Source organism: Silurus aristotelis, assembly GCF_946808225.1.
Source record: "Silurus aristotelis genome assembly, chromosome: 25".
Taxonomy (NCBI): Eukaryota; Metazoa; Chordata; class Actinopteri; order Siluriformes; family Siluridae; genus Silurus; species Silurus aristotelis.
The window spans coordinates 10,026,220-10,054,168 of NC_139598.1; the positions used below are offsets into that span (position 1 = coordinate 10,026,220).

General features: G+C 36.3%; 2 protein-coding genes across 3 annotated transcripts in view; one reads left to right on the forward strand and one right to left on the reverse strand.

The window, feature by feature from the left end:
• Positions 1–9,091, forward strand: part of mppe1 (metallophosphoesterase 1) — a 38,100-nt gene extending 29,009 nt beyond the window's left edge. For both annotated transcript variants that reach the window (XM_083530013.1, XM_083530012.1), the window contains exons 8-9: positions 7,787–7,927; positions 8,531–9,091. In XM_083530013.1, the coding sequence (XP_083386139.1) occupies positions 7,787–7,927; positions 8,531–8,713 (324 nt within the window). In that variant the 3' untranslated portion in view covers positions 8,714–9,091. The remainder of the gene's footprint in view (positions 1–7,786; positions 7,928–8,530) is intronic.
• A 39-nt stretch (positions 9,092–9,130) lies between these two features.
• Positions 9,131–27,949, reverse strand: part of gnal (guanine nucleotide binding protein (G protein), alpha activating activity polypeptide, olfactory type) — an 86,913-nt gene continuing 68,094 nt past the window's right edge. Inside the window, exons 6-12 of the mRNA XM_083530014.1 lie at positions 17,401–17,455; positions 16,577–16,650; positions 15,345–15,403; positions 15,056–15,176; positions 13,486–13,616; positions 12,098–12,165; positions 9,131–11,835 (exon numbers count right to left, since the gene is read on the reverse strand). Coding sequence (XP_083386140.1) covers positions 11,689–11,835; positions 12,098–12,165; positions 13,486–13,616; positions 15,056–15,176; positions 15,345–15,403; positions 16,577–16,650; positions 17,401–17,455 — 655 coding nt within the window. The 3' untranslated portion in view covers positions 9,131–11,688. The remainder of the gene's footprint in view (positions 11,836–12,097; positions 12,166–13,485; positions 13,617–15,055; positions 15,177–15,344; positions 15,404–16,576; positions 16,651–17,400; positions 17,456–27,949) is intronic.

A 27,949-nucleotide genomic window follows, 5' to 3' on the forward strand; every position in this document is an offset into this window, starting at 1 on the left:
CATACAAATAAATAGTTTAAAAATCATATATTGTGATTTCTGGATTTATTTTTTTTAAGATTATGTCTCTCACAGTGGACATGCACCTACGATGACAATTTCAGACCCCTCCATGATTTTTAAGTGGGAGAACTTGCAAAATAGCAGGGTGTTCAAATACTTATTTTCCTCACTGTAATTAATATATATATATATATATATATATATATATATATATATATATATATATATATATATATATATATATATATATATATACTTATATATATATACTTATATATATACTTATATATACTTATATATACTTATATACACATAAATGAATAAAATGTTAGGCGGAATGTACCGTAATGATATAAAGATACACATAGGTAAAATAGTGCAGATGTACTGAGGAGTAAAAAAGATATACTATGTAATATGTACATGTATAGTACAGAAGATATATACAGTGTTCTGTTTTGTGTTTTTTTTTTTTTTTTTTTTTTTGTAGTGATTTAGCGGTGTAGTGTAGAGTTCAGTAGTATGATGGTGGATGGAAAAAAGCTGTCCCTGAACCTGCTGGTTCTGGTGCGTAAGTTCCTGTATCTCCTTCTTGATGGAAGGAGGTTAAACAGATTATGACTGCGATGTGAAGAGTCCTTGATAATGTTGTGAACTCTGCGCAGACATCTGCTGTGGTGAAGATGTTCAATGGCAGGTAGTTGGGTGCCAGTGATGCGTTTTGACCACCCTTTGCAGCGCTTTACGTTCACACACAGTGGAGCCTCCGTACCATACAGTGATGGAGTTGGTCAGGATGCACTCAATGATGCAGCTGTAGAAACTCGTTAAAATCCCTGGGGACAGATGAGATTTCTTGAGACTTCTCAAGAAGTACATGCGTTGCTGTGCTTTTTTAACCAGAGCTGACGTGTTCTGCTGTCAGGACAGATCCTCAGAGATGTGAACTCCCAGGAACTTAAAGCTGGAGATTAGCTCTACCTCAGTTCCATTAATGTTGACTGGTAGATGTCTCCTGCTGTTGGATTTCCGAAAGTCCACAATGAGCTCTTTGGTCTTTGTGGCGTTGAGGGTCAGGTTGTTGGTGGCACACCATGCTGCCAGATTACGGATCTCTTCCCTGTAGGCCGATTTATTGTTGTTGTCGATCTGGCCGACCACGGTGGTGTCATCTGCATACATCTGCATATATATATTATAATATAATTACTTTTTCTTTTTTTTTTTTCAAATTTATAACACAATTTACAAGGAAAAACCTACCTCAATAATTTTTTTCGATAGAGTTTAACTTAAATTTCAGGTTCTTTTAGCAATACTGCACTTCTCGCCTTAGACGAAAATAAAGGTGGAGATTGGACTGCATCAAGGATCGGCTCTGAGCCCTTTCCTGGTTGCAGTGGTGGACACATTGATGGACGAGGTCAGACAGGAGTCTCCCTGGATTATGATGTTTGCTGATGATATTGTGATTTGTGGTAAGAGTTGGGAGCAGGTGGAGCAGAGCCTGGAGAGCTGGAGGTAGGCACTGGAGAGAAGGGGAATGAGTCAGTAAGTGTGAGATTACATGTGTGTGAATGAGAGGGCAGTGGAGTGGTGCAGTTGCAGGGAGAAGAGGTGTAGAAGGTGGAGTTCAGGTACCTGGGATCAACAGTGCAAATAATGGAGAGTGTGTCAGAGAAGTGAAGAAAAGTGTGGAGGCAGGGTGGAGTGGGTGGAGAAGAGTGGCAGGAGTGATTTGTGATAGAAAAGGCATCTGCAAGAGTAAAAGGGAAAGTTTATAGGACTGTGGTGAGACCTGCTATGTTGTATGGTTTAGGGACAGTGGCATTGACTAAAAGACGAGGTGGAGCTGGAGGTAGCAGAGCTGAAGATGTTGAGGTTTTTTTTGGAAGTGACGAGGATGGACAGGATTAAAAATAAGTTTATTAGACAGCGCATGTAGGACGTTTTGGAGACGAGGTGAGGGAGGCGAGATTGAGATGGTTTGGACATGTGCAGAGGAGGGACATGGGTTATATCGGTAGGAGAATGTTGAGGATGGAACCGCCAGGTGGGAGGAAAAGAGGAAGGCCAAGGAGGAGGTTTATGGATGTGGTAAGGGAAGACATGCGGGTAGTTGGTATGAAAGGGGCAGATGTCAAGGACAGGGGGGTATAGAGACGGATGATCTACTGTGGTGACCCCTAATGGGAGAAGCCGAAAGAAGAAGAAGAAGAAAATCCTGTACCAAAGAGCAAAACTTCTGACTCACACCTAAATTAGTCCTGTCCCTTTAAGAAAGTGCTCCTAATATCAATTTATTATGTATATAAAAGTCACCCGTCACATAATCAATCTCTGTTTAAACCTTTCCACCACCGTGGGCAAGACCAAAGAGCTGTCAAAAGATATCAGGGACAAGATTGTAGACCTACACAAGGCTGGAATGGGCTACAAGAACATCAGCAAGAAGCTTGGTAAGTAAAAGACCACTGTTGGATAATTAAAAAATGCAAAAAACACAAGATAAATGAATCACTCTTGCTCTGGAGCTCCATACAAAATCTCAACCACATGGAGTAAGGAGATTCTGAGAAAGGTGAGGGATCAGCCCAGAACTGCAGGGCCATGCACTGCAGAATCTTTGATGAGAACCTCCTGGCCTCCTGACACAAAACACATTGCCAAGGCAACAGTCTGATTGTCTTGTAGACCATTCCAGCCTTGTACAGGTCTAGAAAAGAGAGATTGATGTCTAGCACAAAGAAGGAGGGAGACCACCATTATTTAGAGATTCTTCAAAGACCGAGAGAAGCAGAGGGGAAATAATAATAAAAAAAAACTCTGCATGAAAGCGGTCTTGGCCTGAAGATTTTCCTCTCTGCATTTGTGTAATAGATTGCAAAATTTCAGCTAAACTAAAAGGTTCATACAATTTGGCTTTTGATTTACTATTATTCGAGTAATGTTGAGATTATTATTATTAGGAGAAAAAAACTGATAACATTAAGATCTTTAAGGGATTCTGACAATGAGGGTTAAAAAGATTTAAATTAATTATCAATTTCTTGGTGTCTGATACAATATTACCTTCTTTGGTTTGGATTTGAGTTATTAAAATCTTTTGCAAGTCTAAGTTGTAGTGCTAGCTAGCTTTACCTGGTTTATCACCAAAATGGTGTGATTTAAGCAGAAGCTGCTCAGCCTGGGTGGTGGAAAGGTTATATTCAGATTTAAAAAAATCCTTACATCATATAATGATGGAGTTGGGTGTTAAACTGGTCTTGTATACCAATTTGTTCAGAAGGTTCAAAAAGCCTTTTATCACGCAACTTCTTAGTGTAAACATAACGAGAAATTATTTCTTCACATAAATATGCTTTGAGCATTTAACAAAGTAATGGTGCAAAAATTCCTTCTGTAGGAGGTCTTCACTAGAGGAACAAATTTACTGTCAACAAAAAAAAATCGACACGTGTATAAGTATGATAAGCTACAGAAAATAATTAAAAGACTCTAGAAGTATGATTCATGATATGCGATATATCAGTTACTCCATGCAAATCCAACAAGGAATTAATTGTTTTAGAAGATTGGGATAGAAGAGCCAATTTGGGAAATAAAATGTTTAAAACACAATTGAAGTCACCTCCCATAATCAGCTGGTAAAGATTCAAGTCTGGGAGTTTATTAAAAAAAAAAGTCTGGATCATCCCATTTAGGTGTAAACGTTTGCCAAGGTGAATTTATTTTAAAGGGTGACATTTTTACTGCTGTCAATCGGCTGTCTGAGTCATTAAGTGTCTTTCAATGTCCACAATCTTCTGAGTTGCGATAAAAGGATTGCAATGGGGTTATGGCAGAACGAAGCTCAGATAAAAATTCAGTTTAAACTTTCGAACGGATGGTGGATGATATTAATTCCTGTCAAAAAGCAGGTATTTTGGAGATGCTCTGACCCAGTTGTCTAGAAAAAAATCCCCCAGTCCAGGTGTGCAAAGCTGGTTACCTCATACAAAAAAAAAACCTTCAGGCTGTAATTGCTGACAAAGGGACTTTAAGTACTAAATAAAGGATCTAAATACTTATAAACATGTGGTATTTCAGGGTTTAATTTTTTGTATAAATTTACAGACATTTCTAGAATTCTATTTTTACTTTGTCATTATTAGGGTTGCACAAGCCAGTGCACTCTTAGCGCCAGTCCAAAGAAAAATAGGGAAGGTTGCGTTAGGAAAGGCATCCAGCTTAAAACATGTGACAAATCAAATATGCGGATTAGGAATCAGAATTTCATACCTGATTGGTCGGGGCCCGGGTTAACAACGACCGCCACGGGTATCATTAGCCAACAGGTTATCGGTGGAAATTAGGCTACTGTTGGAAAGGGAGAAGGAGAGGAGGAAGACGTCTCCAGAGACAGCAGAAAATGGAGAAGTGGAGGAGAGTGGAGGTTAGGATCGGTACATTAAATGTTGGTACTATGGTAAAGGGAGAGAGGTAGCTGATATGACAGAGAGGAGAAAGGTAAATATGTTGTGTGTTCAGGAGACCAAGTGGAAAAGGATTAAGGCCAGGAACACTGGAGGGGGGTTTAAACTGTTCTTTCATGATGTGGATGGAAAGAGAAATGGTGTAGGGGTGATTCTGAAATAAGAGTACAGTAAGAGTGTGGTAGAGGTGAAGAGAGTTTCTGATAGGGTGATGAACATGAAGCTGGAAGTTGAAGGGGTAATGATAAGTCATCAGTGCTTATGCTCCACAAGTGGGCTGTGAGATGGAGGAGAAGGAAACATTCAGGAGTAAGTTAGATTAAATAGTAAAAGGTGTACCTAGGAATAAAAGATTGGTGATTAGGGCCGAATTTATTGGACATGTAGGGGAATGAAACAAAGGTGATGAGGAGGTGATGGGTAGGTATGGCCTTAAGGAGAAGAATGTGGAAGGGCAGATGGTGGTAGATTTTGCTAAAAGGATGGAAATGGCAGAGGTGAACACTTTTTAGAAGAAGGAGGCGCATAGGGTGACATATAAGAGTGGAGAAAGGTGCACACAGGTGGACTATGTTCTATGCAGGGGATGCAACCTGAAAGAGATTGGAGACTGTAAGGTGTTGGCAGGGGACAGTGTAGCTAGACAGCATCGGATGGTGGTCTGTAAGAAGAAGAGGAGAGTGAGGCCTAAAAGAAGAATAAGATGGTGGAAACTAAAGGAGGAAGACTAGTGTGGGATTTAGGGAAGAGGTCAGACAGGAGTTCGGTGGTGGTGAACAGGTGCTGGATGATTGGGCAACTACTGCAGAAGTGATTAGGGAGACAGCTAGAAAGGTACTTGGTGTGACATCTGGAAATAGTAAGGAAGACAAAGAATGAAGAAGTGTCGGAGAGCATAAGAGAAAGAGGTTGGCAAAAATTTGGATCAACAGAGTGATGAGAAAAGTAGGCAGGAGTAATAGGAGATGCGGCAGCAGGTGAGGAGGGATGTGGCAAAAGCCAAGGAAAAGGCATATGAAAGGCTGTATGAGAAGTTGGACACTAAGGAAGAAGAAAAGGATTTGTACCGATTGGCCAGGCAGAGGGACCGAGCTGGGAAGAATGGGCTGCAAGTTAGAGCAATAAAAGGGAGGCAGATGTACAGGACAAGGGGGTATGGAGAAGGATGACCCCTAATCGGAGAAGCCTAAAGATGATGATGATGATGATTACAAGATATTGATTGTAGATTGATGAAATTTTTTTGCCTACAGCTCTTCAGCAAACAACTTGACTCATGCTACAGCCAAATATATATATACAGTGGGTACGGAAAGTATTCAGACCCCCTTAAATTTTTCACTCTTTGTTATATTGCAGCCATTTGCTAAAATCATTTAGGTTCATTCTTCTTCCTCATGAATGTACACATAGCACCCCATACTGACAGAAAAACACAGAATTGTTGACATTGTTGCAGATTTTTAAAAAAGAAAAACTGAAATATCACATGGTCCTAAGTATTCAGACCCTTTGCTCAGTATTTAGTAGAAGCCCCCTTTTGATCTAATACAGCCAGGAGTCTTTTTGGGAAAGATGCAACAAGTCTTTCACACCTGGATTTGGGGATACTCTGCCATTCCTCCTTGCAGGTCCTCTCCAGTTCTGTCAGGTTGGATGGTAAACGTTGGTGGACAGCCATTTTTAGGTCTCTCCAGAGATGCTCAATTTGGTTTAAGTCAGGGCTCTGGCTGGGCCATTCAAGAACAGTCACGGAGTTGTTGTAAAGCCACTCCTTCTTTATTTTAGCTGTGTGCTTAGGGTCATTGTCTTGTTGGAAGGTAAACCTTCGGCCCAGTCTGAGGTCCAGAGCACTCTGGAGAAGGTTTTTGTCCAGGATATCCCTGTACTTGGCGGCATTCATCTTTCCCTCGATTGCAACCAGTCGTCCTGTCCCTGCAGCTGAAAAACACCCACACAGCATGATGCTCCCACCACCATGCTTCACTGTTGGGACTGTATTGGACAGGTGCTGAGCAGTGCCTGGTTTTCTCCACACATACCACTTAGAATTAAGGCCAAAAAGTTCTATTTTGGTCTCATCAGACCAGAGAATCTTATTTCTCACCATCTTGGAGTCCTTCAGGTGTTTTTTAGCAAACTCCATGCGGGCTTTCATGTGTCTTACACTGAGGAGAGGCTTCCGTCGGGCCACTCTGCCATAAAGCCCCGACTGGTGGAGGGCTGCAGTGATGGTTAACTTTCTACAACTTTCTCCCATCTCCTGACTGCATCTCTGGAGCTCAGCCACAGTGATCTTTGGGTTCTTCTTTACCTCTCTCACCAAGGCTCTTCTCCCCCGATAGCTCAGTTTTGACAATTTTGTGTTTTTCTGTCAATATGGGGTGCTATGTGTACATTCATGAGGAAGAAGAATGAACCTAAATGATTTTAGCAAATGGCTGCAATATAACAAAGAGTGAAAAATTTAAGGGGGTCTGAATACTTTCCGTACCCACTGTATATAAAAAACTCAATTTTTATCAGTCTAGAGCACCAACTGCTATTTTTCCTCACCCAGTTCCTATGTATGCATAGTTGAGTTGTTTTGCCTTCTTCAGACAGCAGATGGGTGTACCCTGGGTCCCACTGGTTTCTGCCAGTTCTTTGCCAATATCACTGCTAGAGCTCTGATCTTGCTTGATCTGCTTTCTTGACTCAGTCTTGCGATGGTGCATGTCCTGTGAAATAAAATTGTCTTCCACAACCCTACCTTTAGAAGCAGAGATTGGTGGTTCTTTACCCAGTTTTAACACTTCAACAAAGTTGTTTTTGTTAATTGGTTTGGTATAATTGGTTAATCATAATCTAACTTTGATCCTACAAGATCCCTGAATTTGTGTATGTGTAAAAAAGTGTACAAGTGTAAGAATTGATGCTGGTTTGAAACCAAAAGGCACACCAAATACTGATTTGATTAAAAGCATTATTACTTTAAAGCATTTCTTTACATCTGCCTAAAACTTGCAAACCCCCAAACTAAAGTATATCTAATAAAATATAAGATCAAGTCATCAAGTGTAGCCTAAATAACTGCTTTTAAGCAAATAGAATAGAATATAGATAAGAAATCTTAAGGGATTAATTAAATAAGAAAGCTTAAAGTTTCACTGGGCTCAAATGGTATGAAATGTAAATGGTATGCCAGCTTCTACACCCATAAACAGATTACATTAAGACATTGTTATTCTTGTTAAACAAATCTATCTAGCATATTCTTGTACAGAAATTCTCAACTGAAGTAGTGAACAGCTTTTTCTTATGCTCAGCTACTGAGTTGGTTCCAGCCCCGCCTTATTCTGAGTGGCCACACCCACAGCAGCTGTGAGATTTTTCATGAGAATCGATTCCTGGAGATCAGTGTCCCATCTTTCAGCTGGAGAAACCGTAACAACCCAAGCTTCATCCTGGTAATATTAAATACAATATGCCCTCAGTAACTTAGCTATAACTGCACACTGATGCAATTATTCAATCCTGTCAGCAGCACAAAAAATCATGAAGATACAGGCACTTCAGTTTATATTCATATCCAACATTTATAATAAAAATAAAAAAAAAACCCTGATCTCTATGACTTTATCTGTTGCATGCTGTTAGTGTAAGAAGGGCTGAAAATGTTACTACACAATTTTGTGCAAACTATATTGTGTGTAACACAATCACTTTTTGCAAATGGTTACAATACACAACACATTAAACTTTGAGGATGAGCTACAACAGCTGAATATTCTCCTGTTAGCCAAAAGCATCACTGGTTATCATAGTCATGGGCACATACTCGCCAACTTTTCTGTTCACCATAGTTGTAGAGTGCTTAATTGAGTTAATATGCACCACTTCTTTGATCAGTTCAGCATAACAGGGTAAACTGAAGAGGAGAAATGCAATACACTTAAGAAAATCAGCAGTCAATTACATATTTATGTTTCTGATATTTTCCATTATGCATATTATTTGTCCCCCACCTTCGCAATGCTTCTGTGTGTGTGTGTGTGTGTGTGTTTGTTTAGGGCACCTTTTCCCCAACTGATTTTGCACTCTCCAAGTGTTTCCTGCCAGAGGAGAGCAGTATCATAGCAGTATACTGCAGCAGTGCAGTTGTGATTGTCCTTATTACACTTGGACATCTACACCTCTTCCAAGGAACACTGCACATATCAAACAACCTTTTGGGCAAGAAAAAGTCTTTGTGAAACACACCCCATTTGAATACATAGTAAGACTGTTAGAATTATATCTAATTTACAAACAGTGATGTCCATGCTATCTAGAGTCTGAGCACTGATGTACCTAAGAAGCAAGTTTAGACACTGCTAATGTGTTAAATTAAATTACTTTTAGAATAGTATATTATTTTATTTATGCATTTTATTATTATTATTATTATTATGTGAAATTATTATACATATCCACTTAAGATAATACAATATTGTATAGATGCATTCTACATTACTAATTTTATTTACCCACATTTACATTTGCTTTCTTTTAAATGAAAATTATATTCTTTGACTAAAGTATTATATAAAACCTAGAGAATAAAATAAAATAAATGTATATCCAGCTAATAATGGGTGTTATTTTTCGACTGGTTGAATAATAAACACCAACACTTTTAAAGGTATTTTATTTGCAAAATTACATTTCCTCCGACATCTTTCTAAACAAATATGATGGATGTCTATTATGCCTCTTTATTAAAATAAAAATTAAGAAACCAACAAAAAGCTGATAGTCCTTGACGTCTTGAGTTTTGGATTTTCATCTCAGTCAACCACTCAATAGTTCATGGAACATTGAGAATCTTAAGAGGAACGAGATTTAGCCTATCTATTAATCTTTAGTTTTGTCATACAACTTTTGATCCTCCATGTGATTATGTAATTATTGGGTTAAAATGAGAGAACCACAAAACAATATATAGCTGGTATTTTTATTTTTAATCAGTAGAATTTTCTTTTCTATAAAATGTGATGAACAAAGACTACAGCCAAATATAAAAAGTCAACATGTAGGCTAGGGTGGTCAGTGTTTTTTTTTTCCCCCTTAAGTGGATTTTTCTTATCTAATTATTTGAGGCTTGATGGTATTTGAGGAACCAGGCAGTGGCTCTCTGATGTGTCTGGTCTTTGAAATTACAACCTGCTAATCATAAGTATCCACTCTATTATAATAAAGTTAAATCACTTTATTTGTCATACCTTTGTGTTTTTATGCTTATACCCTATCAGAGGATTTTAAGAATCCTATTAGGTCACTGAAAACTCTTAGCTACCCAATTAACTATTAAAGGGTCTTTTATTTATATAAAGGTCCCAGTTAAGCTGCCTCTGACAAATTATTTAAAAAGGTGAGTAGTAAATGCATTTTAAACTACAAAGAATTGGGTTTATTGACAAAGAAGCACGCATAAAGTTTAGGTAGATAAATGTGTAGTTAACTATTACAAGTAGGTAATAAGGACATTGCCCCACAAATAAAATAATCAAATTTTGACCTCTTTGTATTTCTTCACATTTTACTGTGCAATCATGCTGGATAAGGCCCTGCGATACTCCAGGTGCTGTAAGGATGGCCAATCAGTGTCTTACTGAAGGTTAACAGACCATAAAACCTACAGTACACCCTATCTAGATCCATGGCTATGCATAAAACCTCACTAAACATTCATAAATATGTATACGCATAGGCACACACATCTCTATGTAGAATTATACATATAGGTTTATACAATATAATTTCTGTTATAGCCTTATAAATGTATATGTACACATATATAAATATAAAAATGCTGATGTACAACTTAGGTTAAACACAACATGGGGGATGTGGGTATACACATGCATGCAGGCACACACATGCATACACACATTTACAGCTGTAAGCCTGTGTTCACACCTCACACACATTTCATGTCTACAAATATGCATCCTACTATTTCAGTAGGCTCCAAACGTTTTTCAATCAATTTTAAAGCTGTCAAGAGTTCTTGATAGGGAAAAGGAAACTCAGTGAAAGAAAACACATTTTAGATTTTCAACTTTGAAATCTCTAATTTTTGCATAATGTATACAAGTTTTTTTTGTCTAATTTCCATTTTTGTACTAAACACCATATGATTCCATTTTCTTCTAAAAATTAAAGAGAAATGCATTTCCACAAATAGAGACAGCGAGCGAGCAAGGGAGCTAGAAAGAAAGAGCGATATTTCCCATCAGTAGGCTGTGCTGCAGGTAATATTTGACATCAAGCTGTACAGCGCCATCAGAACTGTATTTATATCTAAATCCTCATTTACAGGTACAGCTGTAATCAAAGGCACAAGGAGCTTCTACAAGAATTTATCTTTTTCAATAAAGATGTACAAAATAACATTACATTTCTTAGGCATGTGCAAGATAAAGCAAACTTACACATTCCTTAGCATAATAAAATTGTGTGTATTTACTGTACAGTATACACATTCTGTCCCCATGTCAAAAAGCTCTCTATGCAAAGAGAAGTAATTATCATTTGGCCATTTAGTCTTCTTATGCAGAAAGTATCGTGGTGCAGAAGACTTCAATTCCAAAGATCCTACATGTCTACACTTGAGCCTGTGTTCTTTAATCAATTTAAAATCCTTGGATCCTGCAACATTGCACCTCTGACAGAAAATTAATTAACGAAAATACAAACACAATAAAAAGATAAAGAGAATTGTGAAAAGTAATAAATATAGCAGTGCTACATAGTGAATTACGCTTCTTGGTCGGCATTTCAGTCAGGAACCTGATGCAATAGTGCATTATCCACCTCTTATGTCAAGTACTCCTAAAAGACCTTTAGAAGACTGCCAAGAACAGGCTTCCTTGCCTAAAGTCACCACAGATTTCATTCGGTTGGCTGGTCAACATCCAACCACATCAAGTAGAATATCAAAATAAAATGTTTTCAAGACTTAAGAAATACAGGTGCCAACATATAACCCCCCCCCCCAAAAAAAAAAAAAAAAAAAAAAACCCACACACACACATAAATAAGGAGATAAAGTGGAGGAAATCATAAGTTGAGGGGAAAATAAAAAATTACAACATTGTCATTCATCAGTAGTTCACATATTCCTGCTGAAATCTTGGAGTGGAGAAGAAGTGATCTGATTGGAGAATAGACAGGTTGTGGCAGCCAATCACAAAAGCTCATACTGTCGGAGATGCATCCTCTGGATGATGTCACGACAGTCATTGAAGACACGACGGATATTCTCTGTGTCCACAGCACAGGTAAAATGGGGATAGCAGTAGTGTTTGTCCGAACCACTTGCTGTGCTGATCCTCTGCATAAAGGCATACACAAATCTTAAGTTGCTTAAACAGTTTGAAGATGACCAAACAAAAATTTAAATATAATTATCTTTTTAATGTATGAAAGGGTACACACAAAACTTAAATACTGTAAAAAAAAAAAAAAAAAAACATACTTAGGAAGAAACATTTACACAAATAACTAATTATATATAATGCAAGTAAACTAATTTACACTGTCATTTAAACTGAGTCAAGCTTTATTAAACACTAATGCAATAGATTAGAGTATACCAAAAATTCATCCCGAATGAAGAACTTGGCCCTGGTTACTTTTGGGTCTTCCCCAGCATCAGGGGTCACTGTGGAGAAGAGTGTTCATATATCAACATTTGTCCTTCAAATTCAAAACCACATACTGTGTGCAAGCATTTTTATCCTTGTACCTTTAAAATTTTCAGGAAGTTGGAAAACTGCATTGTGTTTACAATATCTAAAGTTAAAGCACCTTTAATTTTTGTTTACATTAACCACTTTCATTGTATCAGAGAGAATAAACTGAGGAAATGTAAATCTTGAAGGAAAATATAAGCAAATTTAATAACTTTACCATTTCAAACGTTTGTTATAGGGGATGCTACACAGTGTTTTTTGCCAACATTTTTTAGATGCACAATCAAATTCAATTTTATTGTTATATTTTAACATTAGAAAGTACTTTTTTGACTTCTAATAAAAGTGGTTTTATTTTGCATTCAGTTTTAAATAAATACTAGAATTTTCATTATGAATAAGATTATTGACCACAACTTTAGTGGAAAATAGAAACTTAGAAAATAGAAATAAAAATATTATTCACATTTATATATCTTCATAATTGTGTTAATTACAATGCACACTCAAGTTGATGTGGACTCCCCATTTTCATTCGAGGTACCACCTTGTGAGCTCCAGACCAGTCTTTTTCCTCTGATTTCTCATCAAGGTATTTCAGCCTGGAGACCGTCTGCATGTTTTTTGTTTTTTACTTAAACCATTTGGTACAACAAGTTCGCTTTGGACTGCTTTTAATACAAACAGTTTTGCTGCAATGGCTTATGACTTCCTCATTGCCTCTGGCTTAAGTACAGTTACTGAGACAGATTCATGAAATAAAATTGTATATGTAATCTATTCAATTATGTAAAATTATGTTGTGTTTTTTCCTGACAATGTGCATTGTTGAAAGTGCTATAGAAATAAAATGTAATTAAATTGAATTGAACATGCCCTAAATGGAGGAAACCACCAGAAATTGAAATTTATTGTGCTCCCAGCATTGTGTTTTTGGACATACAGTATATCACAAAAATGAGTACACCCCTCACATTTCATCAACCATTTAGTATCTTATCAAGGGACAATACCATAGAAATGAAACTTGGATATATTTTCGAGTAGTCAATGTGCAGCTTGTATAGAGTATAGATTTACTGTCCTCTAAAAAATAACACATTGGACACACTTTAAAATATATCCAAGTTTTATTTGTATAGTATTGTCCCCTGAGAAGATGTACTAAAATGGTTGCTGAATGTAATACTCTATGTGTCATTTATTATTTAGTGGTTTAAATGGATGCCACAAAGTTTTTAAGAGACATTCCAAAATTTCACAAAAAAGCAGAACTAGAACTGTGCTACCATCAGGTGGGACAGTATATCGAGTGTACTCAGGAAAGTAATCTTCAAGTTTGGATTTTCCAGCCAGGATCTTCTCTGCCAGCATGTCTTGTTTGTTCAGGAATAGGATCACTGAGATGGTCCGTAAAAACCTGCAGGAATCACAGAGAGACACGCAGTTAAGTACTTGCCACCCACAACCTTTTGTTTTACAACTTTTAAAACAGCATGAACTACTGGCATGAAGTATACTTGGTCGAATTAAAATAATTTGAAAGTTTGAAAGTCTGCCACACTAAATCTTGGACATAAGGTACTTTTCTGAATGTCTAGCTCTCTGAGTGTGCCAAAGCCACCTCTGGTGTTTACTGCCAAAAAGCTCTATTTTGGCTTAATCTGACTCTGACTAAAGATGCTGGTCCCATTTGAATTTCCAGTAGTGTCTGGCCAATTGAAGAAGAGAGTTGAGGATTTTTTTTTACGCTTCCAAACAACCAATGTTTTAATATTTATATTGCATGTATTTTTTTTTGTTTGTTTTTAAGTTTGGCCCTGTAATGGGAATAATGTTTGTTCCCTGTTTATGATGATAGAAGGTTGTGGGCTATATATATTTATTAATCTTGGAAATTGCCCTATATTTCAACATTAATATAGCTTTCAATTACAAAAGTTTTCAGTAGATAAAATAAACAGATATTTTGAAAAAATTTAAAGACACATTACTATATAACCAGTAATGTTTTGTTTGGTGTGTATATTAGTTTTTATCAAAATGAATCCTTGCCCATGTTCATTTTCGCTTATTAGAAATTAACTCCATTTGCACATTCACAAAGCAAAACGCATTTAAATAGGGTATTTGTTTTGATTTGCTTACACTTATAATATATTGCTCTCTACATACAGTATGTATTTTTTTTTTAATAGACCCATCTCCATTGTCTTTAATTTTGCTGAAAAAGTGTCTTCTCCTATCTCCACCTACCCCGATACACTATGATCAAATGTATGTAAAAACCTGACCAGCACACTTATATTTGGACTTTCATCAAATTGTTGCCGCAAAGATTGTAATATAGAACTGTGTAAAATGTCTTTTGATGATGCATCATTTAAATTTCCCTTGACTAGATCTAAAATGCTCATACGTGTTCCAGTATGTCAATGCTCCTGCAGACAAAGCAAGGTCCAAAAGGATATGGTTTGCAAAGGATTAATTTAAAGAACGCTATCCACACAACCACACTTCAAAATCTAGGGGAAAGCCTATCCAGAACATTGACTGCAAAGGCAAAATGTTGACTAAATCTCAATGGGAGCTTTTTCTCAAACTTTTGGCTTTGGATGTGTGCAAGTGGAGTGAATAAAAAGGGGCAGAGGGCTGTTTAACAACATTCCACTAGTTATTCAAAATTACAAATGTATCAAATATAGCACATTACTGTGTTAAGTTTTTAAGAAAAACCTAACATACGGTAAAATTAATTGAATTAAAGATCTTTTTTTAAATTAAATTTATTACAAAAAAAGTGTAGTCATAAATAAAGAGGATTAAAAAGAATAATATAGAACAAGGGACATGTAAAACCTGTTGTTCCAGATACTGCGGAACAGATCTAAGGACTCGCGCAGACGGTTAGTACTGTTGTCTTCTCTGATCACCATGTTGTAACTGCTGCTGGCTGCCACAAATATGATAGCCGTGACATCTAGCATATAGAAGCATATAAAAAAAAATAAACACTTTTAGTCATATGGGCTCTTTTTATACTTGTAAGTAATGTTACTCAATATCACACTGTCGGTCAAGATTGTTTTGACTGGTAAAATATTATTTACAGCTTAAGACCCAATTGTCTACAAATGCTAAAAATCACCATTAAAGCACTGGATCCACTTTCTTCTTTCGTCTCTCTGACCACCTACATCAAACATGCTGAGAGATAAATAAAAAAATATTGTTAGGGGCAAAACAGATGAATTAAGAACAATAAACAATGAAATGTCTGTAAACTATGAAATAGTTTGCAATTGCACTAGTAAACAGAGTGCACATTAAATCAGAATAAGTACCGTATTTTCCAGACTATAAGCCGCTACCTTGTTCCATGCTTTGAACCCTGCGGCTTAAACAACAATTAGACCAATGAAATTTCTAAACGGGTTTCAGGTGAACCAATGAAACTCTTTATATTAAATCAGATGCGCTCCCACTGAATCGGGCCGCACCACATCATAAATATGGATGAGGTTCCTCTGACGTTTGACCTGCCGCTCACTCGGACTGTCTACAGGAAATGCGAATCATTTGTCACGCTGAAAACAACCGAGCATGAAAAAAATGCACTTCACCTGAGTTCTGAGCTGAACAGCATCGGGAGAAAAGCTTCAGCGATGGTGATTTTCAAAGCACAACGATGCCAAAAAATTAACTCCCGAGAGGAATAGTTGTGAAAGGAAGGAGGAATACAGTCAACAATGACTTTCTTGGTAGGCTACTGTTTAGATACAAGCCGTTGTAACACGTTGAGTCTGGGTCAAGGGATAGCTCGCTAACTACAGTTGCAACAGAAATCATATAAGCACAGACAGGTTTCCAAACCATGTGCTTTTTTATTTTTCTTGGCAACAGCGTTACGAGTTAGTCAAAGAAACTTAGAAATAGGCATCAGAAAATAATAAGGACATATTCCTCGGTCTTGCACACATGCAGTAATACCGGAAAAAATTCGGCGGCAGGCTAGTCCCAAAATGCTGCTCTGCTCTTAAAGGAGCCACAACATATTTTACCCGTTACACCGTGTAACAGACACTGTCTTTCGTTAAAGCCTGTGTAAAGTTCATTAGTTTCAGTGTAGACACCTGCGGCTTATTTATGTTCAAAATAAAAATCTTTGTCAAATTCAGTGGGTGCGGCTTATATTTGGGTGCGCTTAATAGTCCGGAAATTACGGTAGTTTATTTAAAGAACAGTGAAAAAGCATTTTTCAAATGTGTAAGACATTTAAAAATTTGTAAGACATTTGATATCAATTTTTTTTATTAAATTAAGTTAAACACAAACACATATATAACAAAAACATAATTAGTGAAGACTACAATGACTTACTGGAAATTTACTTTGTCTACTTGAAATCGTGTTTCGAAAATCCCTGAAGTCAAAACTCGGCACCTAAGCAAATCCTACACAAAGTGGGAAAATGAAATGCAATACAGTAAGAAAGTATACAACACAGAACAACTGCAAATAATTATTTCTGGAAATTAGTGTACAGAACAACATGGAAACTAAAAGATATGCAAAAAAAAGGCAGAAAGTGTTTTGTTTTTGCTATAAACTGAAGACATTTGGCATTAAGTTAAAAAGATATATAAGATTTCATTAGCATTAAGATAAAAAAAAAAATAACATTTGAACACAAGATTTTTTTTTTTTCTTCAAATTTACTACCTAGGTGTTAGGTAATAGATGCCTATTAGACTGTTTGTTTGTTTGGGCCATAAGTCTTACTTGTCTTACTGGTCTCATGATAATTTAATGATCTACAAAAACATAACATAATGGAAACCATTTGGTACTGGTTTTGATGGTACCCACTGATGTTGTGTAATGGTATTTTTATTGGAAAACAAACTGTTTGTGATGGTTTTTAGTGTTTTTAAATGTATGTTACACATATAATAATGACATAATAAAATGTTCAAATTACAGAACTCTTAAAATAGAAATCTAATATAAAAAATAACAGACAAAGGCTTGGGGTTAACACAAACCTCATAGTGGGGCAGGCATAAATATGGCTTCCTAAATATATTAGTGGCAGTATACCCATCAGGTTGATTACTCCAACCTGTTTATACAGTAACTGTTTTCAAGCCATTCTTTAGCACACATTCATACATAAAAAAGCAAACAATTTAAAGCACCCCCACCTGGTCTGTTGGTGTGTAGTCATTCTGCCGAACTGAATCTATTCGGTCCAGGAAGCTTTAGTAAAAAAACAAGAAAAAAAAAAAAAACTGTAAAATACAAAGCTGTTTTTAAATCTCATATTAACAATTATTAAAACCTTATCTATATTCTGCTCTATTACATAATTTCTTAATTATAAAAATATCTGTTCACTATCATTAAAAATGGACATGTGCGCGCGCACACACTTCTCTAGCCATCTTTCTGCTTCTCTCACATATACCACAGATACCACACAACAGATTTCAGCTATTTACATTTAAATTGTATATAATATTCTTACTAGACTCCACACAACATCTCTCTTTTTTTTTTTTTAGCAAAAAAAATGCCAGTCATCAACACTAGTATCCCCTGTGACCTTATTTTGGACTGTACCACCATATGCCAACAGAGGGCCTATATAAAACACTCAGAAACACACCATAGGTGCTATTTCATTGTAACAGGAAGCATCTTATGCAGACAGATTTGCATGTGCTTACTAAATTTAATGGTAAGGGTGTGATTAGCAGTAGCTTTTTTATTTCTTATCCAAACATTTTATCAGTCACTCATGAAAACATGTGAAACCTAAATAGAGGTTGACAAACTATGGGTGTTGAAAACTATTGGTGTTCACCTACCACAAATGCTGCCTATGAAGGGTGATATTAAAGACACTTCTCACCACAGTCAAGGGCTGTTAACTACTTTCCCATCTGGGAGACAATATATTATAGGAGCCTTCCACTGTCGCACCAGCAGACTTGGTAACAGTTTCTTTCTCTCATCTGTCAGCCTACTGAACACAGTAGAACCTCTACTGTGTGTCCTATTCTAGAGGATTCTGCCCAACTCTAGATGCTCATTCAATGTGTTTGAATGTTTTTTTATTATAATGCTGTTATGTGCACTGGGGGAATTTGCTGTTTGTCTTCATCTTTTTTTGTGTTCTTTTGCATTAATCTGTTTCCCATCTTTCTTAAAATCCTTTGCTAATTAGGTATTTGACATTGGTCAGTTGGGCTGTTCATCTTTGCTCTCAGTGAAAGCAATGAATTACATCCAGGGGTTGTTAATATAAAGACATCTGGGGAGATTCTGAAGAAGAAGGGTTGTGGTGATATCCGGTTGTCAAATATTGTTTATGATGTGCATGTGCTAACGTTTGTGCTCTTCACGTTTCTGTGTTTGTGCACATTGCTGTGACTTGTATTTGTTCCAGTAGTTTGAGTCAATCTGTGTCTGGTGCTACTTCAACCCGGAAGGGAAGTGACCCGGGACATGCATCACAATACATAACTATTGCACACATGCAGGTTTTCATCTCTGTTAAATTAATTAGGTAAGGCATGAGTGCCACCCCATATATTATTGGTTCTGGTTGTGGTAAGGAGAATAGTGATAGTGATATTTTTCTTAATTTTTCAGGTAGATTATTAGGAACAAAAATGTAATTCTTCATTAAAAAATTGCACCAGGTTATCCAGATATCAATGGCTTTGATCAGAAAGGTTTTTGCAGATGAGATAAAAGCAGAATAAAGAACCTTGAAAACTTTAAATTAAAATGTATTTTCGTAATGCAGTAGCATACTACTACAAATAAGCTAATTGCCTGACACTGCAAACATTCTATAATGACCAAGAGGCTGTGGAAAGGTAATTTTCTGCAAAGGATGCAATGTACTTCCCTAACACCACAGGAAGAGGGGGAAATGGATCTTGATTACAACAAACAGGACCAGTGTCTTACACAATTCAAAACACAGATGTCACTTTCATGAGACAATGTGATTATTCAAAACCCTGGGTTGCAGAGGATAAACTGAATAAAAGAGACTGACTGCTAAGTGACTGATACTTTAATTTAACCCAGTGCAGCAGAAAAGTAAAAACAAGCAACTTCTGAGCTGATTCAACAGGGCTCCATGGGTGAATCAGTGTTAACACAAATGTATTTTAACGGCATTTATTTAATTGAGATTTCTGTTTGACTATATTTATTAAAAAATATTTTACAAAAAATGAACAATAAATTAATAATAAACAAGAGGCAAAATTAAAACCTTAAATGCAACACGTATTCACAACATGCTTTCTCTAGTCAGATATACAAAGAATAATAAACTTCAACAAATAATTTTTAACTATCTCAAAAATAATTTTTAAACTAAACATTTGTTTAACTGATGAGCATGTGTTTCTGGTCTCTAGTGGTCAGTATTCATCAAAAGTGATCCAAGGAAGAAACAGCGGTGAACCGATCATGGGTGAAAAAAGCTCACTGATGCACATGGGGAGCGAAGGCTGGCTCACGTGGTCTGATCCAACAGATTAACTACTGTAGCTAAAATTGCTGAAAAAGTTAACGCTGTTAATGCTCTACGGGTCAGGACTGTTTTGGCAACAAATGGGGGACCAACACAATATTAGGCAGGTGGTCATAATGTTATGCCTGATTGGTTGGCTATAAAGTTGTTTATTTACTGACTAGGCATAAAATTATGACTATTTATTTATTTTTTATTTCAACAATGTATAGCTAATGCAGTACACAGTGAAATGAGACAACATTCCTCCAGAACCCTGGTGAGACAAAAAAAACAAAATAAAACCAAGCTACATAACAGAAAAAAACAGAGCTAAGGACTAAAGTAAGTTGTCCTCGCTACATAAAGTGTATCATGTGCAAACAGTGCAAGACAAGACAAGACAGTGTAGGAGAAATACACAAAACACTATTTTTATATATATATATATATATATATATATATATATATATATATATATATATATATATATATATATAGAGAGAGAGAGAGAGAGAGAGAGAGAGAGAGAGAGAGAGAGAGAGAGAGAGAGAGAGAGAGAGAGAGAGAGAGAGAGAGAGAGAGATAGATAGATAGATAGATAGATAGATAGATAGATAGATAGATAGATAGATAGATAGATAGATAGATAGATGTGTGTATGTATGCATCACTTTGATTCATAGCATTTTTTTTCCTATAATACAACAGTTAGTTATGGCTGAGCAAGTGTAATTTCAAAAGCAGTGGTTAAACATTTTTTTCAGCCTCTGCAAAAAGAGATGCTGCTGGGGTTTTTTGTCTATGGAGCTGGTGCTCAGGGGCCGAATTATGTTCTTCAGTAGGTGAAGAACCATTGAGTAGTCAACCATTTTTTTGTTTTTGTTCACTTTCAGAAACATGCTGTTTGCTGTGTACTAGTCTACTGGCCACTCCACGTCATCCCTTTTTAATGATTTGTGATAAGATACAAGTTGAGTTTCACTCCATAGTGGTGAACAGCAGTGTACTGAGTCCCCAATGCTCAGTGTAGTGATGTTGGAGATGGTTATACTAGTCCAGACTACCTGAAGTCGTTTTTCTTGCTTGCTTTTTTCTCTATTCCCTGGTCAGATTCCTTTCACACATATATAACTTTTTCCTCCTTCAGAGAACGGTTTGAAAGAAAAGATATTTCTCTTCCTAAAATCATTTTGCAAAGATGCACCCTCAAAAGTTACAGCCTTTCACATTTTTTTTTTTTTTTTTTTTAGATTTTTTATACATCTGTTTATTAATCTATCCGTTTTTATTTCTGAGATCGACAGACAGACAGATACTCACACATACAAAGCTACAAGAGATGGTCTAGGAATAAAGTTTCTCACTGGTTGTGAGGATATAAATATACAAGTGAGGTACCTGCTAAAGATGGCTACCTGTCACCAGTTTTTCTGTCCCAGCTGCCAAAACAGCCCCATATTTGCAAGTGAATACTTTAAGAACCAGCTTGTTATTAGTTAAGTGTTTTGTAAATAATGTAATCTAGTCCAACCAATGACTTATTCATACAAAAATGTAGAAAATTATAAATAATTACACTGGTCTAAATATTCTGGGAAAGTATCAACCGCCAAAATAAATGTGCTAATTGTTTTTGTTTAGGGAGGGGGTGTCTGATGATCATGATGTCTCATAACTTCTCGAAAAGTATGGTAAAACAATGTAAATGGTACCATATGAAAGTTTATAAATTTATCTTCAATTTGAAACAAGATTATTACCTATTTGAAATTTATTGGTCTTTTAATGCAGAGTACATTTACCTTACCCAGATCTAGCAATCATACAGATACATTTGGTGGCTTGTGAAAGTGTAATTGTCTAAAATTTTCAATGAACAGTCACGTGATATTTTCCATTAGAAAAACCAAGATGCCTCGAAACTGTGTAAACAACCCAGATAACCTTTGCTACATTTGTGGCGAGGTTACATTTGCTTCTCAAAAGTGCATTAATATGGCAGTTTTTGGATGCACAATAGGGGGTCAGGACAAGAGTTTTGCCTCTTATTGTTGTATTACATGTGCAACTAATCTGCGTCATTGGCTAAACAAGAAGAAAAAGTATATGCCTTTCCCAGTCCCAATGGTGAGGAGGGAACCCACATCTGATGTTAGAGCTTGTAATAGAGACCTGCACACCTGTACGAGACCTGAAGCAAATGAGTGAGGCACGGGACAAGATTTGATGGGTGAATGCAGGTGTGGGTGGTAAAATAATCAAGTGGGCGGAAAATATAAATATAATATAATAATATAATATATAATAATATAATATATACACACATACATACATACATATTTTTTTTCCTTTTATATATATATATATATATATATATATATATATATATATATATATATATATATATATATATATATATATATATACACACACACACACACACAATTATTTACTAAAAATAAACAAACATGTATCTACTGCACAAAGGTAACAATGGCAACTAAAACAAAAAATTATTTAAAATTATTTAAAGAACAAAGGTCATAAGTAAAGACCTGCACAGGAAACGATAAAAAAAGAAGATATATATGTGTATGTATATATATATATACAGCTCCCCATATTGACAGAAAAACACAGAATTGTTGACATTGTTGCAGATTTATATCACAATATATCACATGGTCCTAAGTATTCAGACCCTTTGCTCAGTATTTAGTAGAAGCCCCCTTTTGATCTAATACAGCCAGGAGTCTTTTTGGGAAAGATGCAACAAGTCTTTCACACCTGGATTTGGGGATCCTCTGCCATTCCTCCTTGCAGGTCCTCTCCAGTTCTGTCAGGTTGGATGGTAAACGTTGGTGGACAGCCATTTTTAGGTCTCTCCAGAGATGCTTAATTGGGTTTAAGTCAGGGCTCTGTCTGGGCCATTCAAGAACAGTCACGGAGTTGTTGTGAAGCCACTCCTTCGTTATTTTAGCTGTGTGCTTAGGGTCATTGTCTTGTTGGAAGGTAAACCTTCGGCCCAGTCTGAGGTCCAGAGCACTCTGGAGAAGGTTTTTGTCCAGGATATCCCTGTACTTGGCCGCATTCATCTTTCCCTCGATTGCAACCAGTCGTCCTGTCCCTGCAGCTGAAAAACACCCCCACAGCATAATGCTGCCACCACCATGCTTCACTGTTGGGACTGTATTGGACAGGTGATGAGCAGTGCCTGGTTTTCTCCACACATACCGCTTAGAATTAAGGCCAAAAAGTTCTATTTTGGTCTCATCAGACCAGAGAATCTTATTTCTTACCATCTTGGAGTCCTTCAGGTGTTTTTTTTAGCAAACTCCATGCGGGCTTTCATGTGTCTTACACTGAGGAGAGGCCTCCGTCGGGCCACTCTGCCATAAAGCCCCGACTGGTGGAGGGCTGCAGTGATGGTTGACTTTCTACAACTTTCTGCCATCTCCTGACTGCATCTCTGGAGCTTAGCCACAGTGATCTTTGGGTTCTTCTTTACCTCTCTCACCAAGGCTCTTCTCCCCCGATAGCTCAGTTTGGCCGGACGGCCAGCTCTAGGAAGGGTTCTGGTCGTCCCAAACATCTTACATTTGAGGATTATGGAGGCCACTGTGCTCTTAGGAACCTTAAGTGCAGCAGAAATCTTTTTGTAACCTTGGCCAGATCTGTGCCTTGCCACAATTCTGTCTCTGAGCTCTTCAGGCAGTTCCTTTGACCTCATGATTCTCATTTGTTTTGACATGCATTGTGATCTGGAAGGTCTTATATAGACAGGTGTGTGGCTTTCCTAATCAAGTCCAATCAGTATAATCAAACACAGCTGGACTCAAATGAAGGTGTAGAACCATCTCAAGGATGATCAGAAGAAATGGAAATCACCTGAGTTAAATATATGAGGGTCACAGCAAAGGGTCTGAATACTTAGGACCATGTGATATTTCAGTTTTTCTTTTTTAATAAATCTGCAACAATGTCAACAATTCTGTGTTTTTCTGTCAATATGGAGAGCTGTGTGTACATTCATGAGGAAGAAGAATGAACTTAAATGATTTTAGCAAATGGCTGCAATATAACAAAGAGTGAAAAATTTAAGGGGGTCTGAATACTTTCCGTACCCACTGTATATATATATATATATATATATATATATATATATATATATATATATATATATATATATATATATATATATATATATATATATATAAAAGGAAAAATAAAAAACAGGCCAGGGTTTTTTTTTTGTGTTATATGTTCCTTCCTTTAATAATAAAGTAATATCTGTAGCACTCTGTCAAATTCTGTCTTTTGCGTCAGATATTTTGACTCTGTGTGCTCTAGAGAGTTAGCTTCCAACCTTGTGCCTGTAAATCTTTTTATTTTAGTTGCCATTGTTGCTTTTATGCAGTAGATACATAACAGGATGTTTGTTTTTAGTAATTTATTCTTTGTTTTATATTTTAAAGACCATTTTGCAGTACTCTCGCAGGATTACAGGTCTCTAGTCAGAATCTAACTTTCGACAGAACCTTGCACGAGCAAACGGGAGAAAAAAAAAAAGAATAAAAAACGTCCGATGCAGGTGTGTACTGTATAACTTTCAAGTTGTATCTTAATCTGGAAAGCTACACAGCAATGGGACCTACAATTTGGTCAGTTTTTCATAAAAAAAAAAACAGAAAAAAAAAAAACTATTACATGAAAAAAATATATATGAATAAATCAATAAATATATATATATATGGAAAGTTATGGATATTGGTATCAATAAAAAGAAACATTTGTTATTTGTGTGGCACCATTAACATTGCTACATCACATTTTGCAAAATAAGTTATGGTGCATAATCTCACCCCCTTCTAATTTTGAATTATTTTGATGCAATTTTGACCTGAAGCTGTATCTTGGAAACTAAAGCCAATTAACACTCAAGACTTCATTTTCCATTATTAGTGGCCCACTTGTGGTACAATTTATCTACAGTCATTTCCGAGGCTTTTTCCTTCTAGACCAGTGTTAAAGTTTACTTTTTAATTACATTAAAGTATTATTTAAAAAATGTATTAATTACATTAGGTGAAATATTTTTAGATCTCCTGTACAATAATTAAAATTAAATATCCATATTAAATAAATGAATTTCTTATTGAATTTTGCAACATTTTAAGGCTGTTTAGAAAAAAGAAAAAAAAATATTCCAATGATAAAAAATAAAAATAAAAAACTGTCAAAAATGTCCACTTAATTTTAAACCAGACCTCATTAAAATGCAAAGTCTTCAAAATAAAAATCATATATCCAACAATAAGTAAAAATAAAAATTAAGATTAGGAAAAGAACGTGTGTGTGATCAATTTCCAAGCAATCTGGCAGAGTCTGGGCTGTGTATTCAAAAACTGCACATGAAACGAGCGGTAAGACCACATCTGTACTCGATGAGACTAATCTGTGCGGTCTGTTTTAGTCTGGCAATGGCAATAAAAAGGAACCATTCAAGTGTGACAAACATGCAAAAAAAAAAAAAAAAGAACATCACACCACTGTAATTATTTGAGATACTGTATATAAAATAATTATTTTTATTTAAAATGTTTTCCTTTTAAAATCCTTTTATGTAATCCAATTATTTGTATTAACTTTTATTATAACATCAAAAACTTATGTAATGTTTGAACGCAGTTAAAAGGTGCATATACTCATTAAAAACTTTACAAAAAAGAAAATCACATTTTAAAAACATGAAATGGAAAGATTTTAACAGATTTTGTTTACTATTTGTGTCATAACATTGACCATTATTACATCAGTAAAAACTGACTAAATTACTTTAAATGTAAATAATTAGATTTATTTAAAAATAATGCCACAAATTCTCAACTGAATTGAGTTCAGGACTTTGACTTTGACCTTGGCCTTGTTACTGTGATCATTGTACTGGTGAAAGGTTTTTTTCTTAGGTTCCTTCCTAGGTTCTTTTGCAGTATTTTTCTAAATATTTCCTTCATACTTTCTTTCTTCAATTTAAACCAGTTGCCCAGTTCCCGCTTATGAGAAACATACCCACAACATGAAGCTGACACCACCATTCTTCAATGTAGGGTGTGTCTTGAGGAATTGGGAAGTGTTTGGTTTGTGCCACATATACCGCTTTGAGTTGTGGCCTAAAAGCTTCTTTGTCTCATCTGATCACACAAAACTATCTCCCACATTGCAGCTAGGTCAGTCCCATGCTTTCAGTTGGTATTTTTTGAGTAACAGCTTATTTCTTGCCATTCTTCCACACAGGCCAGCATTATGCAGTTTTTTGGTAGGTTTTACCAAGTTTTTAATTAGCCCAAGTTTGGTGTGCAAAGGAGGAAGAAATATGTTCTGCGGATCAACCAGTCGATCATTCGAAACACACCTCTGCCAGGAACCAATTTCTCATGAATCTTGTGTGTTTGCTTCATATGAACGGAATGTCCGAAAGTTATGATAGGGGAGATAATACTGTGCAGCAAAACAGCGTTCAAACTTAACAATGATTAGTCAATAAACAGTTGCCATTCTGTTGGATCATGTTTACATACAAGAGCAGAAAACAATCCATCAATGTCACTGCAAAAGTTCAAACTGTCAATTTATGTAATAAGAATCTGGTAAAATTTTAATGGCAAAAACAGAATTTTTTTTCCCAGGTGACAGAAGGTTCCATCCCTGCAAGCGTGATTCAAGCATCTCTGTCTGGCTCATCCATAAATCCAAATCTCTGACAAGAGCCCTACCTGAGAAATTAATTTGAGGATTGCTGGATGTTAATGGCTGAAACCGCAAAGGTTTCCTTCTGCATAGGCGTGTCCATTTCTGCCTTTTTGTTCTCATCCTCCTGTGATAAAACCTCTGACTGTTTTGGAACAAGAAGACTTTCGTTGTGTGGCACAGGTATCACACATTGCAGGGGCATGGTTTGGGTACTCAATAAACTTCTGGGAATAAAATCCATAGACATTCGTCATGCAGAAGTAACATTTACAGAAGTAATCAGTTACATGGTTTCAGTCATTCTGCTCCCTCCAAATAATTGGGATGGCAAATGGGATGGATGAACTTACACAAATCAACCAAGCTCTCGAACTGGTAAAATACACAACATGCACATGCCATACTTTGTTCTGGGTAAAATTTGGCACCTAAAGAATAACTTGTATGTTTTCTTTATGAGCGCTATCATACTCTCAAACTCTCATACTTTCAAAGTAAAGTCGACACAGATGTAAAACACGTCAGGCTGTTGGCACAATATTTCAGAAATGATATGCAATTAAATTTACAGCCTTTGAACTCGAACTCAGCACACGATCAGACTCATTTTCTTTAATTATTTTAGCTAAGCAAGTCTGTGGCATAAATTGCATTTGTTATGGCTATAAAATATAATAATTTTGACTTAAGAATATCAAGAGTCATTGCAAGGCGGTTAAAAATGTGCACCGACAACTATTTAAAACACCCCGAATTGCCGATTTCTTTTGTCGCAGATTTTATTTTTTTTCACCATTCATCTCATAAGATCCCTGGTCAGGGAACCAACCCCAGCCATTAGGGTTGAACAAGCCAGTGCACTCTTAGTGCCAGTCCCAAGCCCAGATAAATGGGGAGGGTTGCGTTAGGAAGGGCATCCATCATAAAAACATGTTTCAAATCGAACATGCGGATCACAAATCCGCTGTGGCGACGCCTAATGGGAGAAGCCGAAAGAAAGTTTTATTTCATAAAATCTAACATAAGAAATAAGTGCGCTTGTTACCAGGTTTTGGTACCCATGCCTACCTGTAGCCTAAACTACAGCTGACTTATAGCCAGTTAACGATATATTACCAAAAACTCGCATTCTCTGTCCTAATGTAGCATCGTTTTTAACCAACGAAACATAAGGCTAGAATAAGAACGTAGGATAATAAACTTAAAGCCTGGGACATACCAAGCCAGCGGTCAGTCATCGGGCACTGTCCGGTGGTTTTTATGCTTGGTCGTTTTTCTGTGTTTTCCACACCATTGGATCTAGTTGAAAAAGTCAACTGTTTGTCGGCTGATTCTACATGTCATATAAGCGGTGAAGTTCGTCACTAAGAAAAATATTTACTATTCAGCTTAAAAAAAAAAAAAAAAGGTAACTGATGAAAGCAAACAATGACTGAGTAAAGAGGGAATGCACAGACACTTGT